General features: G+C 43.0%; 1 protein-coding gene across 7 annotated transcripts in view; it reads right to left on the bottom strand.

The window, feature by feature from the left end:
- ATP7B (ATPase copper transporting beta) overlaps nt 1-19622 on the bottom strand; it is a 163504-nt gene that overhangs the window by 138705 nt on the left and 5177 nt on the right. For 2 of the 7 annotated variants that reach the window (XM_073662630.1, XM_073662633.1), the window contains exon 2: nt 8475-8556. The exons of 2 other annotated variants lie outside the window; for them this stretch is intronic. Coding sequence is in view for 2 of the 5 variants with exons in the window: in XM_073662627.1 (XP_073518728.1) it covers nt 7791-8073 (283 nt within the window). In the remaining 3 variants the exon portion in view is untranslated. Of the gene's footprint in view, nt 1-7790; nt 8078-8474; nt 8557-19622 lie in introns of those variants that run through there. 3 more of the 7 variants (XM_073662627.1, XM_073662628.1, XM_073662635.1) reach the window with 3 other exon arrangements.

Raw genomic sequence — 19622 nt, 5'->3', positions numbered from 1 at the left:
TGTAGCGGAGACACTAGTCTCCTGTGTGTATTTTCCCCCAATGACTGTCATCAGATGCAGTAAATTCACATAGCTCCAAAACACATACATTAGTGTAGAATGCAGCATTTTGGACGCAGCAAAGATACATTGTGTCCAAAATGCTATTCCTGATCATGGGCACATACCCAAAACGCCTACAACTGATCATGTAGTAATCACATTATCCGTCATGGATCATCACACACTGCAACTTTGTAACGCAGTTAAACAAAGAACAACTATATTGAGACTTGATTTGTACAATAGGAGAACTGCATTTTTATAAATAATACAGTTATCATACTGTTCAAATCAAGTGTCTAAATATAGTTGTCTTTTGTATAACTGCATTACAAAGGTCCAGTGTGTGATCATCCATCATAGATCATGTGATTACTACACTATCAGCTGTAGGCGTTTTATTATATTTGTAAAGCACAATTCACATGTGCTATATGAGGGAGTTCATAGCAAAAAAAATAAAATAAAAAAAGGAAAATCTAGCTTATATAAATAAATTCACACACACGCGGCCAAAAGCTTTGGCCCCCTTGAAAATTGTTTTATTTGAAAATAACAGCCGCTGCTGACACTGCACACTATTAAAGAAAATTAATATTCATTCTTCTCCATACCCATAGTTATGGCGTGGAGAGGAGTGAATATCCCCGCAGCTCACCTCAGCGTCTGAGGGTGCATAACAGTGTTGTCATGCGCGGCTCAGATGCTGAGATCAGCTGCTGCTGGCAGAACAGGACGCAGAGTCGGAGCAGAGGGGAGGAAGGCGAGTAAGAGTGCCTATTTTTTTCATGTGTGCAGTGATGAGGGGCCATGCATACCAGGATTGGGGATGAGTGGGCAATGCATACCAGGATTGGGGATGAGTGGGCAATGCTTACCAGGATGGGGAAATTTACCAGTAGCTGCTGCATTTCCCACTCTAGGCTTATACTCGAGTCAATAAGTTTTCCCAGTTTTTTGTGGTAAAATTAGGTGCCTTGGCTTATATTGGGGTCGGCTTATACTCGAGTATATACGGTATAAGTGTGGAAGAAAGGGCAAAAATCACACCATGTTTGGAGGCCAAAAGTCACTGCATATCATCCCTAAAACACCATAGCAAACAGTAAGTTTGGAGGTGGGAAAATCATGGTGTGAGGCTGTTTTTCAGCAGACGGCTCTGGGAAACTTCATATATCATTGAAGGAAGGATGAATGGACAAATGTACAGAGACATTCTAGATAAAAATCTTCTGCGATCTATCAGGATGATTAAGATGAAACAGGGGTGGACATTTCGGCAAGACAATGATCCAAATCACACAGCCAAAAAAACTCTCAATTGGTTTCAGAGAAAAAAAATAAAGATGCTAGACTGGCCCTGCCACTCACCTCACCTAAATCCAATAGAACATTTATGGAAGGAACTAAAGCTCAGAGTTCATATAAGGAGCCCAATGAACCTTCAGAATTTGAAGAGTACCGTACATACTCGTATATAAGCCGACTTTTTCAGCACATTTTTTAGGCTGAAAAAAGCCCCCTTCGGCTTATACTCAAGTACATACTTATATTCCGGCTGTGGAAGGTGGTGGTGGTGGGGGGTGTTGCAGCGGCAGAGGAGCAGGGCACAGACAGTAGCTGGTTGCTGCAGCTATCATGTGTGCCCGCTGCTAAAAAAAATTAATGTTCACTCTTTTCCACGCCCTTGGGAGTGGAGAAGAGTGAATATTCATTCTCCTTAATAGCGCACAATGTCAATCGCAGCCGCCGGCTCCTGCAGTAGTTCAGCAATCCTCTGTGCCCGCAATTAGAGAGTATGACATGGGCATGTAGAAAAGTGAATATTCATTTTCTTTAGTAGCAGGCACACAGGATCACTGAAACGCAGCAGGAGCTGTGGCTGCTGCTGACACTGCACACTATTAAAGAAAATTAATATTCACTCTTCTCCATGCCCATAGTTATGGCGTGGAGAGGAGTGAATATCCCCGCAGCTCACCTCAGCGTCTGAGGGTGCATAACAGTGATGTCATGCGCTGCTCAGATGCTGAGATCCGCTGCTGCTGGCAGAACAGGACGCAGAGCTGGAGCAGAGGGGAGGTAGGCGAGTAAGAGTGCCTATTTTTTTCATGTGTGCAGTGATGAGGGGCCATGCATACGAGGATTGGGGATGAGTGGGAAATGCATACCAGGATTGGGGATGAGTGGGCAATGCATACCAGGATGAGGAAATTTACCAGTAGCTGCTGCATTTCCCACTTTAGGCTTATACTTGAGTCAGTAAGTTTTCCCAGTTTTTTGTGGTAAAATTAGGTGCCTTGGCTTATATTCGGGTCGGCTTATACTCGAGTATATACAATATATATGTGTGGAAGAAAGGGCAAAAATCACACCTGAGCAATTCATACGACTAGTTTCTCCATACAGGGGGTGTCTTGAAGCTGTCATCACCAGCAAAGGCTTTTATACGAAGTATTAAATAATTTTCAGTAAACGTGTTTAATACTTTTTCCCTATGTCATTTGTCATTATTACACATACTTTAATTTATGGACATCTATGGTTTGATTTATTTGCCTGTGTGAATTGGATGGGTTGTTACCAGATTACTGTAAGAACTTCATGCCAATAGCACCTTTAGAAATATACAGTATTTACTTAGAAAATCAGTGGCGTGTTCAATACTTATTTCACCGGCTGTATGCTAATAATGCCCTCTCTTCCCCTCATATGTAAACTCGCTGATACAATTAGGAGAGGTGGCCACTCCAGATGGGCCCAACGGTGTCAGAGATTGACTGCAGCATTTAAAGGGGTTAACAGCAGCTTGTGCTCAGCTCTGCTTCCTGATGTTGGAAGCAGCAGCTGGCTGTGTGACACAGCCATCATATGCAGGAAATTATGCAAGCTTAGCTCCTGAGACGGTGTCAAAGATAGGGATCAGACATTGAACATACCAGTATGTCATATGTTGGGAAGGTGTTAAAAGGGACCCAGTCAGGAGAGTCTCACAGCCTAAACCACAGGCAGTATAAAATAAAGTCAGGCTTGTGAAGACCCGGGGTCTTCCGTGGGCGTGATACTACTCCGACAACACAGTTTGAGAGTAAAACAGTGTGGCAATACTTTATTTAACCACCAGATGGACAATTAACACATAGAACAGTCCCAGCAAATACCCAAGATGGTGCAACACTGCACAGCCTCACCCTTCTGCTGACCCGCCTAGGATAGAACAACTGCAACTTTGGGACTTCTAGGGCCAACTATCTCAACCAGTGGCCCCCGCTTTTGGCGAGCCCCTACAGAGAGGAGATGGCAGCAAGCTTAGAAAGCTAGCAGTCCATCAGGTACAAGGCCAGGAGACCCGAGGGTCCTACCCTGGCCTCTCCGAGAGTTTGCATGGGGCCAGATGACCGGCTGGTCCCAATCTGGCTTTTCCGAATGTCTCCGTGGGTTTTAGGCGACCGGAGGGTCCCACCGGGTAACCCCAATCAATATATCCATGGGACCAGGTGACTTCATCGTCCGAACCTGTTCTCCTCAAATGTATCCATGGGTTCTCTGATGGTCAATGAAGCTAATCCGTATCCTTCCAGTCAGGGCCGTGTACCCTTAGGCCGGAATCATGTACAATCCAAATCTGTGTCTCTCTGGATAAAACCATGCTACCAAACTGATGTCCTGAAGAATCTGTCCGATCTTTGATTCTCTCTTTCAATTGACTGCTACAGAGGCATGTCCCTTAAATAGTTATAATCATCCTTTCAACTACACATCCACAGGTAAAAGGATTAGGGATGATATTATTCCACAGGGCTCAGGTCTCATTGTTTGTGCATTTAATCAATTTATATAGTTAGATCAGTGTGAAAAGGTTGTTGGTTGGATAGCAGAAAATGCTTCCAGTCAGTTTTCCAGCACCACAATGTACCACACGCTCCAGTCTCAGGATCCGCGAGTCTGGATCACATAATACTCACCCGGATCCTCCTTTTCCCATCATGCGGAGTACCCGGAGACAAGTGATCCCACACTTGGACACTTCAAAGAGCTGTTCACATTTCTATTTATAGATTATGGCCTCTTGCCCTGCCCACTGAGGAGATCATATGTAGCAATGCCCAAATATCTGAGCAGCCACGGTCTCAAGAAGGAGACGGTGGGAAAGTGCAATTACTGTCGCAAGAGGTGGATGATGATTAGACACAATTGCCAGTAAGTCAGGAGGACCAGGGTGCAGAAGAGGTGGTGGAGGATGAAGTCACTGACCCAACCTGGGAAGGTCACATGCAGAGAGAGGACAGCAGCGCAGAGGGGGAGATATCTGCAGCACCGCAACAGGCAAGAAGACATAGTGGGGTGGCCAGAGACACAAGGTGGGAAACTGTTCCCCATAACACCAACACGAGGGAAGATGCCAGTCCAAGGGTTATGTGTTCCCGAGTCTGGTGCTTTTTTAAAGACTGTCCAGTTAACCCAAAAAAGGCCATTTGCAACATCTGCCATGCCAGCATCAGAAGTGGCAGCAAAATTACCAACCTGACCACCACCAGCATACTCAGGCACATGAGAGCAAAGCATCCGACTAATGGGGCCGAATGCTAGGGTCCAAAAACAATGTCTGCGGGTGACACCACTGCCTCTTCCCGTTTTACATGCACGCCAATCCCCTGTCCAAGACGCAGGCGAAGATGCCTCCCACCCTGCACTTGCAACAATGTCCACGTCCTTGTCCCAGCGCAGCGTTCAGTTGTCCCTCCCTACCCCAGTCCTTGGAACACAAACGCAAATACGCAGCCACCAACCCACAGGCCAAATATTAATTCGCCACATTTCCAGACTGCTTGCCCTGGAAATGCTGTCGTTTAGGCTTGTGGAGACAGAAGCTTTCCGCAACCTCATGGTGGTGGCCTTCCCTCGGTACTCGGACCCCATTCGACACTATTTTTCCTGGTGTGCCGACCCCGCCTTACACAAGCACGTGTTCCATAACATTACCCATGCCCTCACCAACGCAGTTACTGTGAATGTCCACTTAACCATGGACACCTGGACAAGTGCTTGTGGCCAGGGACGCTACATTTCCCTGACAGCACACTGGGTGAATACTGTGGAATCCGGGACCCAGTCGGACCCTGGGACAGAACCCATGCTACCGACACCAAAGATTGCAAGCCCTGGTTCAATCAGGGTTGCCCCCACCTTCTACAGCAGTTCCTGAGCCTCCTCCTCAGCCTCCATCTCAGAAATGACAATATTAGTCGCAAGCTGGAAGCAATACCTCGGCCAAGCGGCAACAGGCTCTGCTGAAGGTAATCTGCTTAGGTGACAAACCTCACACTGCCGCAGAGTTGTTGAAAGGTCTAACAGACTAGACTGATCTGTGGCACTCGTCCCTGAACCTACAGCCAGACATGGTCATGTGTTACAATGGACGTAACCTGGTGGCGGCTCTGAAGCTCGACAACCTCACACATGTACCATGCCTGGCCTATGTGCTCAACTTAGTAGTTCAGTGGTTTCTCAAAACTTACCCTGATCTGCTTGTGAAAGTACACCACGTGTGTGCCCAAGTCAGCTACAGCTTCTGCCACCCCGGAAGTGCTTCAGCAGTGTTTGCAACTTCCAGCTCACAGACTGGTGTGTGAGGTCACCACGCTTTGAAACTCAATGTTACATATGTTGGCAAGGCTTTGTGAGTAGCAGAGTGCAGTTGCTGAGTACAAGCTCCAACACGCCAGTCAGTATTCTGGTCAGCCTCCGCACATAAGAGCTGATGAGTGGGCATGGATGTCTGACATCTGTGAGGTTTTCCAAAATTTTGAGGACTCCACCAAGATGGTGAGCGGCGATGATGCCATAATTAGCGTCACCATCCCGCATCTCTGTCTACTGAAACTTAGCATATTACAGGCATCTAGTCAGATATTATTGCCTTATAGTCCTTGCTGCTGCAACGTGAAAACAAAAAAATTATATTCTATTCCCTATTAATATCGCTATTAGCTGCATTTAGTATAGGGACAGGTGCCAGGTATCATCTGCTAGAAATGAGTCTTCATTATGGTCACATAGATCTCTTCCACTGTCTATAACTTGATTGCTTTTTTCAAAAAACTGACAGATTCGTGATTTTTACAGTGATCTGTACTCAGAAATTCATCAAAGCAGGCAAAATTAACTGGATTTAATGTGTCCATTCACCGTTTCTCTGTAGCATCTGTATGTCAGAGGTAGTGGTGTGAGACTTTACACTACTGGAGCTGGAATTACCAATTCAGAACGCTCCAGTGCTTTGTTTCCATCCATTTCTGGGTGCTTCTTGAAGTATGTTTGGGGTCATTGTCCTGCTTGAAGACCCATTACCTAGGATGCAAACCCAGCTTTCTGACACTAGGCACTACATTGTGACCCAAAATCCCAATTTCATTATGCCTTGCACACAGTCAAGGCACCCCAGGGCCTTTATTTGTAGGCCTCATTCCATTTACAGTAAACAGTTGAATGAAGTGCTTTAACAAAAAGCTCTATCTTGGTGTCATCTGTCCACAAGACACCTGCTGGCCCTGTAAAAATAGTGGAGGCCACCCGCTGGCACTCCAAGTTTACATTATATTGCAGTAACAATATAAGGCTATGCAAAGAATAGCCGGCTGCTGGCCCTCCAAAAATGCTTAGTGAGGGCTGGCTGCTGGCCCTCTAAAATACTGTATGAGTGAGAGCTGCCTATAGGCCCTGAAAAAAAAAAAAAAAAAAAAAATGTCCTGTTGTAACATTTCTTAATTGTTGCATTCCTGTCTCAGTCATTCATTTGTAAACTTGCCTGTTGAAGGAGCCTCTGTGCTCTAAAGCTTGCATTTTTTTTCTGGTTAGCCAATAAATGTATTGCTCCTAGAATACTTTTGTCTTTTTCGAGCATAAAAGTATTTACATACATTCCTTTTCGTAAATAAGGGGAAACCAGTTAATCAAGCCTATTCAAAACTCTTCTCATGCCTTGCTTGTTTTTCAAACTATGTTTTCTATTAAGCATCTGGGATTTGGGCTGATGGGTTCCCTGTAAATTTATGTTTCCATCATAAAGACCCTTGACCTCATGTACAAGTCTCTACAATACTCCTGTTACCATATTAACTTACAATACTTGTCTGTAAACTTTTCATGACCTAGGGCAATGCACTAAAGAGTAAACATCAGAATGAAGCAATAATCTCCAGTCCTATACACATTCCCCAGAGTTTCTGCTCCCTTATTACAGTGACTAGAGTGGCAGAGCACGCGGTACAGGCTTGAAAATGTCCAGTCACTAGGACACCATGCTATTGATTACAACATTTTTTAAGAGTTAGCATTTTGTGCAGAATGTGAGTTGTGATCCACCATTCATAGTGTGTTGACTAAAGTACTAAAAATGCATTAACGTAATTGAGGCTTAAAGATCTTTTCAAAGTATAAGCTGAAAAGGTGTATAACCTCTAATTAGTTCAGTATTGTACAGCAAAATAGAGCACATTAAAAAATGACTTTTTATTAGTAAATTCTAAAATTAACCACATACAAAAGTGTGTATACAGTACAGACCAAAAGTTTGGATACACCTTCTCATTTAAAGAAATTTCTGTATTTTCATGACTATGAAAATTGTACATTCACACTGAAGGCATCAAAACTATGAATTAACACATGTGGAATTATATACATAACAAAAAAGTGTGAAACAACTGAAAATATGTCTTATATTCTAGGTTCTTCAAAGTAGCCACCTTTTGCTTTGATGACTGCTTTGCACACTCTTGGCATTCTCTCGATGAGCTTCAAGAGGTAGTCACCGGAAATGGTCTTCCAACCATCTTGAAGGAGTTCCCAGAGATGCTTAGCACTTGTTGGCCCTTTTGCCTTCACTCTGCGGTCCAGCTCACCCCAAACCATCTTGATTGGGTTCAGGTCTGGTGACTGTGGAGGCCAGGTCATCTGGCGTAGCACCCCATCACTCTCCTTCTTAGTCAAATAGCCCTTACACAGCCTGGGAGGTGTGTTTGGGGTCATTGTCCTGTTGAAAAATAAATGATGGTTCAACTAAAAGCAAACCAGATGGAATAGCATGCCGCTGCAAGATGCTGTGGTAGCCATGCTGGTTCAGTATGCTTTAAATTTTGAATAAATTCCCAACAGTGTCACCAGCAAAGCACCCCCACACCATCACACCTCCTCCTCCATGCTTCACGGTGGGAACCAGGCATGTAGAGTCCATCCGTTCACCTTTTCTGCGTCGCACAAAGACACAGTGGTTGGAACCAAAGATCTCAAATTTGGACTCATCAGACCAAAGCACAGATTTCCACTGGTCTAATGTCCATATTAAAGGTGTTTTCCCTTATCATCTGTTCTCACTAAACAGTCATGGCCATGCTGAAAAAAATAAAATAAAATCAGCTCCGGATACTCACCTTCCTCACGTCCAGCTACATTGCAAAGCCACTATGCCTAGTGACTGGTGACATCATATCATCAGTGCTGCAACCAATGAGCCTGTAAACAAAGACGGGAGCAGCAGTGAGGACACAGTGACAGCTGTGGAGACGGGGAGTAAAGGATCAGTCAGACGTCAGTGATTTCTCTTGTATGCAAAAAAAATACAATTAAAAGTTTGTACCAGTTTTCATCAGATTTTCTCACATGAAAAAAAAGCATCAGAATGTTGTCTGATTTTTCCCCAAACCCTTAGGCTTGCATTTGCACATTTGATCAGTGAATTGGATCAAAATTGGACGAGTCTCTGCGATTTTGTGCAGACCATTAGGTCTGCAATAATACAAGGACTTGAGAACAGCCACATAGACTATAACAGGTGACTTGCAGACAAATCACACAAGTAATCTACACAAAAAAAAAAATGCAGTGGAATTTTAAAAAAAGAAGGTACTTAGCGCATAAATTGGCCAATTCGTGTGAGCCCAAGAGCCAGCCTCCGTTGGGACCCTAAACCTAACATGATGCCTCTCCCGGGCTAAAAGCCTACAATTATATGGGCAGGTAGGATCAAGCTCTATTTAAAGCCGCCTTAGGCTGATGGAAGCACACACACTCTGAGCACTGCTCCCATCAGGCTAAGGCGGTTTTAAATAGAGCTTGATAAATATTTCCAATTTCATATATTCAATATTTACATAATATAGCTTTAGAGTGATGCTTTAAATTGTTATATAGAGTGGCTCTTAGCTTGCATCTGTTCACACTTGTCTTTATCTGTTTGCAAATGCCAGTCAGTTTTTTTAAATTAATATATTTAACCCCTTAACCCCCAGACAATTTTCCATTTTTGCACTTTTGCTCCTCTTCTTCCAAGGGACATAAATTTTTATTTTTCCGTCAATATAGCCGTATGAGGGCTTGCTTTTTGGTGGACGAGTTGTACTTTTGAAAGACACTGTTGATTTTACCATATAGTGTACTGGAAAACAGGAAAAAAAAAACAGGAAAAAAATCCAATTATGGTGAAATTGCAAAAAAAAAGTGTAGTTTCACAATTTTTTTTTTTTATTATTTATTTAGCCTGTTCACTATATGGTAAAACTGACCTGCCATGATTCTCCAGGTAAGTATGAGTACGCACATCCCAAACATGTATAGGTTCTTTTTTATTTAATTGGTGAAAAAAAAAAAATTCTGAAATTTGGACGAAAAAATTTTTTTGCATTTGTCGCCATTTTCTGAGACCTGTAACGTTCTCATTTACTGCATCAATGCAGCGTGGCATGGAGGCAGTCAGCCTGTGGCACTGCTGAGGTGTTATGGAAGCCCAGGTTGCTTTGATAGCAGCCTTCAGCTCGTCTGCATTGTTGGGTCTGGTGTCTCATCTTCCTCTTGACGATACCCCATAGATTTTCTATGGCGTTAAGGTCAGGCGATTTTGCTGGCCAATCAAGCACAGTGATACTGTTGTTTGTAAACCAGGTATTGGTACTTTTGGCAGTGTGGACAGGTGCCAACTCCTGCTGGAGAATGAAATTTTCATCTCCAAAAAGCTTGTCGGCAGAGGGAAGCATTAAGTGGTCTAAAATTTCCTGGTAGACGGCCGCGCTGACTTTGGTCTTGATAAAACACAGTGGACCTACACCAGCAGATGACATGGCTCCCCAAACCATCACTGATTGTGGAAACTTCTCACTAGACCTCAAGCAGCTTGGATTGTGGCCTCTCCACTCTTCCTCCAGACTCTGGGACCTTGATTTCCAAATGAAATGCAAAATTTACTTTTCATCTGAAAACAACACCTTGGACCACTGAGCAACAGTCTAGGTCTTTTTCTCCTTGGCCAAGGTAAGATGCTCCTGGCATTGTCTATTGTAGCCCATATCCTGGATACGTCTGTGTGTGGTGGATCTTGAAGCAATGACTCCAGCAGCAGTCCACTCCTTCTGAATCTCCCTCAAATTTTTGAATGGCCTTTTCTTAACAATCCTTTCAAGGCTGCGGTTATCCCGGTTGCTAGTGCAGCTTATTCTACCCACTCAACTTTCCATTAATATGCTTGGATACAAGCACTCTGTGAACAACCAGCTTCTTTAGCAATGACCTTTTGTGGCTTACCCTCCTTGTGGAGTGTGTCAATGACTACCTTCTGGACATCTGTCAAGTCAGCAGTCTTCCCCATGATTGTGGAGCCTACTGAAACAGACTAAGGGACCTTTTTAAATGCTTAGGAAGCCTTTGTAGGTGTTTTTTGTTAATTATTCTAATTTACTGAGATAATGACTTTTGAGTTTTCATTGGCTGTAAGCCATAATATTCAACATTAACAGAAATAAACACTTGAAATAGATCACTCTGTTTCTAATGACTGTATAGAATAATATACAAGTTTCACTTTTTGTATTGAAGAACAGAAATAAATTAACTTTTTGATGATATTCTAATTTTGTCAGAAGTACCTGTATTAGGGAAATATGGAAACTTTTGGTTCTTTCATTGTTTTTTTACATGCATGTACATTTTTTTGACCTGTGGATTTCCCACATCTAAATGCTATTCTACGGGGAAAATCATGAAATAAGACTCAGCATACCAGCAAGAAAAATTGGCATGTTGCCGATTTAAAAAAAAAAATGCACCACCTGTCAGTTTACGAAGTGTAAAAAAAAAAAATACAGTGGGCAATACATTTCTATAAATCAAATCCAGTTTGCTGGAACTATAAAAGATACTGCCTTTTTTTTTTTTTTTTTTGTGCAGCAAAATTTTTGCAGGGTCAAAAACTCATTGTGGGAACTTAACCCAAGTGTATTTTCACACATTGTACATTGGCTGTAGACACTGCTGCAAATTCTCATGCAATTCCATAGTGGCAGATTCACATCAAATTGTGCAGATCTTGCTGCTATATTATATTATATTACACACACACACATACATACTCGGCAATTTCTCAGCTTTTAGCAGGCTTTACATGCCAGCCTCCATGCATCCCAGCCTCCTGTGGTGACATTTAGTCCCATGCCTCATCACAGACAGCCAACATACACTGTGACTGGAATGGAAAAGTCAACAGCATAGGTTTTTTTTTATGCTTCCATTGAACTCAATAGACAAGTTCAGTAGTAAAGCTGCAATTTATCTGTAATGTAAACTGACATGGTGCAGACAAAAAAAAACCAAAACACTGCATGTTAAGTTCCTATACAAGCTATAGGTGCTCAGCATGTGCTTATTTTGCTGGGGACCTGGGGCTCGGTATCAGAAGAACAAAGCTCCGACAGCTATAAAAAAAAAACGTAAGAATCAGACCAAAGTATTAAACCCGTTAAGGCCTCATTCACACAACCGTGAAAAAATGGTACTGGTGCCATCAGTGTCCTGGACCAGTGTTTGATCCTTGTGTCTGTTTTTACCATCAGTGTGGTCATCAGTGTTCTTCATGGATGGATGAATAAATGACAAAACTTCACTTATACTTTGAAAATTTAAATACAGACATCACTCTGATGCTGTACTTGTTTTTCCATGGACCCATAGACTTGTATTGGCCCTGGTCATCCATGCTACCGAAAAGCAGGACATGTGTGAGTTTTGCACGGACAAGGAATCTGAAGAAACAACGAAATGTCAATAGCACCCTAGATTATAATGGGTACATGATCTATCCACACAAAAAAAAAAAAAAAAAAAAAAACACAAGAGCCTAAATGAGGCATAAGAAAATCAGTACATACTTGAACATTGATAATAGCATTAGATAAAAGCTGAATGGAAATCTGTAGCTGATATACTTTTCATTTTAGTTAGGTCACACGAAGCAGCCGCCTTTTTCACTAATCTGGATGAAGCATATGAAGAGCATGATTGTGCACCTGACTACTGAGTGAGAGGTAATAATCATATCACCCATTTTCTCACGTGGGAAAAATGAGTCATGAAGATAACGCTTTCTTCATGACACCTAGAACACCACACTACAACCCTGTTAGAGAATGTGCTCACGACCTCCTTCTCAGGTGGATTCCAGCTGGATCATTCCTAAATAAGTGGCGCAAAAATTAACATGGGAAGCCGCCAGAAAAAAAAAAATGATGTGTCCGCATACCCTAATGATTCAAAAAGATACTTTCCGTGAAGATGTCTAACAGATCTGCGTTGTGGCTTTGGTCATGTAACTTACAATGCAGATGGAAACACGCATTTTATCCATTTGGCAGCGGACTACAGATACAGTTGAATCCAGAGGGAGAGAGGGAGAGAGGGAGAGAGGGAGAGAGGGAGAGAGGGAGAGAGGGAGAGAGGGAGAGAGGGAGAGAGGGAGAGAGGGAGAGAGGGAGAGAGGGAGAGAGGGAGAGAGGGAGAGAGGGAGAGAGGGAGAGAGGGAGAGAGGGAGAGAGGGAGAGAGGGAGAGAGGGAGAGAGGGAGAGAGGGAGAGAGGGAGAGAGGGAGAGAGGGAGAGAGGGAGAGAGGGAGAGAGGGAGAGAGGGAGAGAGGGAGAGAGGGAGAGAGGGAGAGAGGGAGAGAGGGAGAGAGGGAGAGAGGGAGAGAGGGAGAGAGGGAGAGAGGGAGAGAGGGAGAGAGGGAGAGAGGGAGAGAGGGAGAGAGGGAGAGAGGGAGAGAGGGAGAGAGGGAGAGAGGGAGAGAGAGAGAGAGAGAGAGAGAGAGGGAGAGAGGGAGAGAGGGAGAGAGGGAGAGAGGGAGAGAGAGAGAGAGAGAGAGAGAGAAAGAGAAAAAAAAAAAAAGAGAGAAAAAAATGAGAGAGAAAAAAAATGTTTTAAGGCATTTTTATTACTTACAGCAAAGTCAAAAGTTTACATACTAATGAAATGTATTTGGTATCATTGCCCTTAAACAGAATGACTTGGGTCAAACGTTTGGGATTTCCTTCCACAAGCTTCTCAAAATAGTTGGTCAGAATTTGGGCCCATTCTTCCTGACAAAACTGGTGTAACTGATCCAGGTTTGTAGGTCACCTTGCTCGCACCTGCCTTTTCAGCTTTGCCCATACATTTTCAATAGGATTGAGATCAGGGCTTTGTGATGACGACGCCAAAACATTGACTTTGTTATCCTTAAGCCACTTTGTTACCATTTTGCCAGTATGCTTCTGGTCATTGTCCATTTGAAAGATCCATTTCTGCCCAAGCTTTAACTTCCTGGCTGATGTCTTGAGGTGCTGTTTCAGTATTATCACATAATCTTCTTTTGCCATGATGCCATCTATTTTGTGAAGTGCACCAATCCCTCCTGCAGCAAAACAACCCCACAACATGATGCTGCCACCCCGTGTTTCACAGTTGGGATGGTGTTATTAGGCTTCAAAGCTTCTCCCTTTTTCCACCAAACGTAACGATGGTCATTATGCCAAAAAAGTTCAATTTTAGTTTCATCAGACCACAGGACATGTCTCTAAAAATTAAGATTTGTGTTCCTGTGTGCATTTGCAAACATTAATCTGGCTTTATGTTTCTTTTGGAGTAATGGCTTTTTCCTGGCAGAGTGGCCTTTCAGCCCATGTTGATACAGTACTCGTTTCACTGTGGATATTGACACAATCTTGCCAGCTTCCGCCATCATCTTCACAAGGTCTTTTGCTTTTGTCCTTGGGTTGATATGCACATGTCAGACCAAAGCACACTCATCTCTGGGACACAGAACCCGTCTCCTTCCGGAGCAGTATGATGGCTGGACATTCCCATCTTGCTTGAACTTGCATATAATTAATTGTTTGTACAGATGAACGAGGCACCTTTAGGTATCTTGAAATTGTACCCAAGGATGAGCCAGACTTGTGCAAGTCCACAGTTCTCTTCCTGATATCTTGGCTGATTTCTTTAGACTTTCCAATGATGCTACACAAAGAAACAGTGTGTTTCAGGTGTGCATTAAAATACATCCACAGGTGTGTCTAATTAACTTAGATGTGGCCCAAAAAAATATCAGAAGCTTCCAAACACATGACATCATCATATGGGCAGTCGAGAATTGTTTAAAGGCATAGTAATCTTAGTGTATGTAAACTTTTGACTTTGCAGTAAGTAATAAAAATGCCTTAAAACATTCTCTCATTATTCTAGCACTTGGCAAATATTAAAAATTATGGTAATCCTAACTGACGTAAAACGGGAAAGGTTTATTCTGATTTCATGTGAGCTATTGAGAAAAACATGCATGTGTCTTTTTAACCCTAGAACGCGCTGGGGCCTCGCAGGCCCGCCCTGTTAACGGTTTTCTATTTTCTGCAAGATTATTTTAGTTAGAATTTTGAAACTCTAGGTATTCCTCATGTATATAGTTGTTTGTCATTTCCAGTTGTTCATTTATTTTTATGTTACAGGCATTTTCGGTATAACAACTCTTTTTTGAAAATACCCATTTTTATGGTCATGCATTCTAGGGTTAAATAGTGTATGTAAACTTCTGGTTTCAATTGTATATACATTTATTTTTGTACTTTCCAAAAATTGGCCTATATATTAGGAATAGGTCACTGGTAGTGTAAAATAATGGTTCACTAGATAAAAAGCACAAAACTACAGAGTCATTTATCTTGAAGCCACATTGACTTTAGCCCTCTAGGAATGCAAGTTCTATCATATGATCACATACACTAAATACATTCCCAGCCGTGCCAGGCAGTACTGTAAGTGCAAACAAAAAGCCCGAGACATTGCTCATCAGGGCTCATACGGAGAGTCATTGTTTCCAAACAGTTTTTTCGAATAGGTTCACATCTATGTTAGGGAATTCAGTGCCATTATCGCAAAATTACAAAAAATTTAAATCATGCAGGGAAAAACAGCTTGACATGCTACAGTTTTTTTCTGTAAAATGATAGACACAATGATATGATAGAATTATAGTAAATAGGATCCTTGGGGTGCTTTGTCTCTAACATTAAAGGGGCTGTCTAGGCATAAAATATTGATGACCTATGCTTGGGATAGTGCATCATTGTCAGACTGGTAGGGGTCCAATACCCGACACCCCCACAATCAGCTATTAGCTCTGACAGTGACTGGATGTGAACACATAATGGAGCTGCACTGCACTTCATTCAATGTGTAAAGGTGGCTGTAGGGTACTCAGGAGATCAGGGGAGGTACCGAGTGTCAGATATCACAGATCCATTATTGATGCTAATAGGTTATCAGTGTTATATAAATAAGAGTGTGGTCCAGTTCACCCGTGCTGAAATAGATAACAAATCTTGCCCTTGGATGAAATAACACACTCCTACTTGGTGGTAGCAATAGGTAAAAGGCAGGGATATCCAGCTGTTTTTTGGATGAAAAATTTCAAAGATAAATTTAATTGGTAGAATTGAATAACAAAACATTCCCAGTGCTATTGAATAAAAATATACAGTGGTATGAAAAAGTGTTTGCCTCCTTCCTGATTTCTTATTTTTTTTGCATGTTTGTCACACATAATTGTTTCAGATCACAAAACAAATGTACATATTAGACAAAGATAACACAAGTAAACACAAAAATGCAGTTTTTAAATGAAGGTCTTTATTATTAAGGAAAAAATAAATCCAAACCTACAGGGCCCTGTGTGAAAAAGTGATGGCCCTCTACCTTAAAACAAATTATCTGTGGTTTATCACATCTGAGTTCCATTTCCTTAGCCACACACAGGCCTGATTACTGCCACACCTGTTCTCAATCAAGAAATCACTTAAATAGGACGTGCCTGACAAAGTGAAGTAGACCAAAAGATCCTCAAAAGCTAAGAAGAACTGCAGGCCTCACTTGCCTCAGTTAACGTCAGTGTTCATGACTCCACCATATGAAAGAGACTGGATAAAAATGCCATGCATGGCAGAGTTTCAAGACGAAAACCACTGCTGAGCAAAAAGAACAAAGGCTCGTCTCAGTTTTGCTGGAAAACATCTTGATGATCGCCAGGACTTTTGGGAGTGGACTGACGAGACAAAAGTTGAACTTTTTGGAAGGTGTATGTCCCATTACATCTGGCGTAGAAGTAACAGCATTTCAGAACAGGAACATCATACCAACAGTAAAATATGGTAGTGGTAGTGTGATGGTCTGGGGCTGTTTTGCTGTTTCAGAACCTGGAAGACTTGCTGTGATAAATGGAACCATCAATTCTGCAGACTTCCAAAAAATCCTGAAGGAGAATGTCCGGCCATTTGCTCGTGACGTCAAGCTGAAGCGCACCCGGGTTATGCAGCAGGACAGTGGTCCAAAACACACCAGCAAGTCCACCTCAGAATGGCTTAATAAAAACAAAATTAAGACTTTGGGAGTGGCCTAGTCAAAGTCCTGACCTTAATCCGATTGAGATGCTGTAGCATGACCTTAAAAAAGGTGGTTCATGCTTGGAAATCCTCCAATGTGGCTGAATTACAACAATTTTGCAAAGATGAGTGGGCCAAAATTCCTCCAGAGCATTGTAATAAACTCATTGCCAGTTATTGCAAATGCTTGATTGCAGTTATTGCTGCCAAGGGTGGCCCAAGCAGTTATTAGGTTTAGGGGGCAATCACTTTTTCACACAGGGCCCTGTAGGTTTGGATTTCTTTTTCCCTTAATATGCAAATTGCTTCTTCAGAGAAAAAGAGGACTTGAACTCTATAGCGCCACCTATTGGAAGCAGCAATCCTACAATTCACAATCAACCATTTAACGAGTCATGCAATATGACTTAGGATAAAAGCCAAATCAGAATTGAGATTCTAAGTCATATTGCACGACTCGTTAAATGGTTGATTGTGAATTGTAGGATTGCCGCTTCCAATAGGTGGCGCTATAGAGTTCAAGTCCTCTTTTTCTCTGAAGAGGCAATTTGCATATTCAATTTCCCCAGAGGAGCATTGCACAGCGAATAAGCCTCCTTACTTTGACGTGCCAGAACCGGTATGTCACTCTCCACAAGGAGAAACGCTACCCCTTATACCTTTTTCCCTTAATAAAGACCTTCATTTACAAACTGCATTTTGTGTTTACTTGTGCTACCTGTCTGATATTTCAATTTGTTTTGTGATCTGAAACATTTAAGTGTGACAAACATGCAAAAGAATAAGAAATCAGGAAGGGGGCAAACACTTTTTCACACCATTCACAAAAAGTTAGGGATATTTGGCTTTCAGCGAAATTTATGGAAAACTTAAAAGTTCCCGCTACAGTGATATTTTATTGTGAAAGTAGGGCATTTAAGTAGAAGCATGCAGTGGTGATTTCCTCATCTCAAACAATTTATTGAAACAAAAGCCAACGACTGATGGGTATATCCCCCCCCCCCCTCCAAAAAAAAAGTCTCAACTTGTCATGTGACCTTGAGCATCAATTACAGCTTGACAACAACGTCTCCTGCTGTTCACAAGTGGTGTCTGTTGAGGCATGCCATCCCACTCTTTTTGAAGGGCGGCCCTCAGGTCATTGAGGTTCTGGGAAACACAGTTACGAGCCACTACACGGAGACTGAGCTGATCCCATAGGTTTTCCATAGGATTCAGGTCTGGAGAAAGTGCAGATCACTCCATTTGAGGTACCTCCAGTCTCCAGCAGCCGTTCCCAAATGATGGGAGTTTGAGCTGTAGCATTGTCGTCCATGAAGATGAAATTAGGCCTGTGTTGTTCGTGCAGAGGCACAATAACTGGATTAGTGATGTTATTCAAGTAGTAGGGGCTTGTCACTGTACCATTCACAAAGTGTAGGGCAATTCTGTATTGACTAGATATACCTGTCCACACTGTAACAACCACCTCTGCTGACAAAAGTGGTTGATGCATAGCGCTCTCTTTGACGTCTCTAACAAGTTTCTGATGTGTTTCTGTCCTGGGCCCCCAAAAAATCCTGCCTCCTGTGTGAATTATAATGTTTCCCCCCTCCCCTGCATGTCACAGTGCCCTGTGACGTGCAGTCGCTGCAGCCAAATCCCACGCCTGCGCACTTCACCTTTTAAGCAAGGCACACCTCTTCCTGCCGTCTATGTTCATTGTAGAGCAGGGATCTTGTGCGCAGGTGAGTCACTCTGACTTCCCGGCACCTGCGTACAAGATCCCTGCTCTACAATGAACATAGACAGCAGGAAGAGGTGCGCCTTGCGTAAAAGGTGAAGTGCGCAGGTGCAGTGTCTGGCCACCGAAACTGGCACGGTGACGTGCAGGGGAGGGGGGGGGGGGGACGACGACGTTATAATTCACACTGGAGGCGGGATTTCTTTACTCCTAAATACTCCTCGTTCTAGACCTGTCCTCTGCCTTTGACACAATTGACTTCTGCCTCCCACTACAGATACTCTCTTCCTTTGGCGTCAACGACCTTGCCCTATCCTGGATCTCCTCATACCTTTCCAACTGCACATTTAGCGTCTCCCACTCCCACACTACCTCCTCAGCCTGCCCCCTCTCTGTTGGGAGTCCCTCAAGGCTCTGTCTTAGGACCCCTACTCTTCTCTATCTATACCCTTGGCCTGGGACAACTCATAAATTCCCATAGCTTCCAGTACCACCTATACGTTGATGACACTCAGATTTACCTCTCTGGCCCAGACGTCACCTCTCTGCTGTCCAGAATCCCAGAGTTTCTATCAGCCATATCCTCCTTGTTCCCTTCTCGCTTCCTCAAGCTCAATGTGGACAAAACTGAACTCATCATCTTTCCCCCCATCTCACATATCTTCCCCACCTGATCTTTCTATCACAATAAATGACATCACACTTTCCCCGGCAATCCGCTGCTTCGGAGTAAACCTTGACTCTGCCCTGTCCGTCAAACCCCACCTCCAAGCTCTCGCCACCTCCTGTGGCCTCCTGCTCAAAAATATTTACAGAATCCGTCCTTTCCTCAACCCTCAATCTACTAAACCGCTTGTGCATGTTCTCATCATCTCCCGCCTCGACTTCTGCAACATCCTCCTCTGTGGCCTACCTGCTAACACTCTCGCACCCCTCCAGTCCATCCTTAACTCTGCTGCGGGAGTAGTTCATCTATCGCCTCTTCTACCCCTCTTTGCAAATCCCTTCACTGGCTCTCTATTGCCCAGCGTATCCAGTTGAAACTACTAACACTGACCTACAAAGCCATCCATAACCTTTCTCCTCTGTACATCTCTGAAGTAATCTCCTGATATATTCCCTCACGTAATC

This window comes from Phyllobates terribilis, unplaced genomic scaffold (genome assembly GCF_046119375.1).
Source record: "Phyllobates terribilis strain yellow unplaced genomic scaffold, ASM4611937v1 Scaffold_2__4_contigs__length_985480577, whole genome shotgun sequence".
Lineage (NCBI taxonomy): Eukaryota > Metazoa > Chordata > Amphibia > Anura > Dendrobatidae > Phyllobates > Phyllobates terribilis.
Note: the sequence above shows the minus strand (reverse complement) of the source record. Positions and strands in the feature narration are given on the sequence as shown.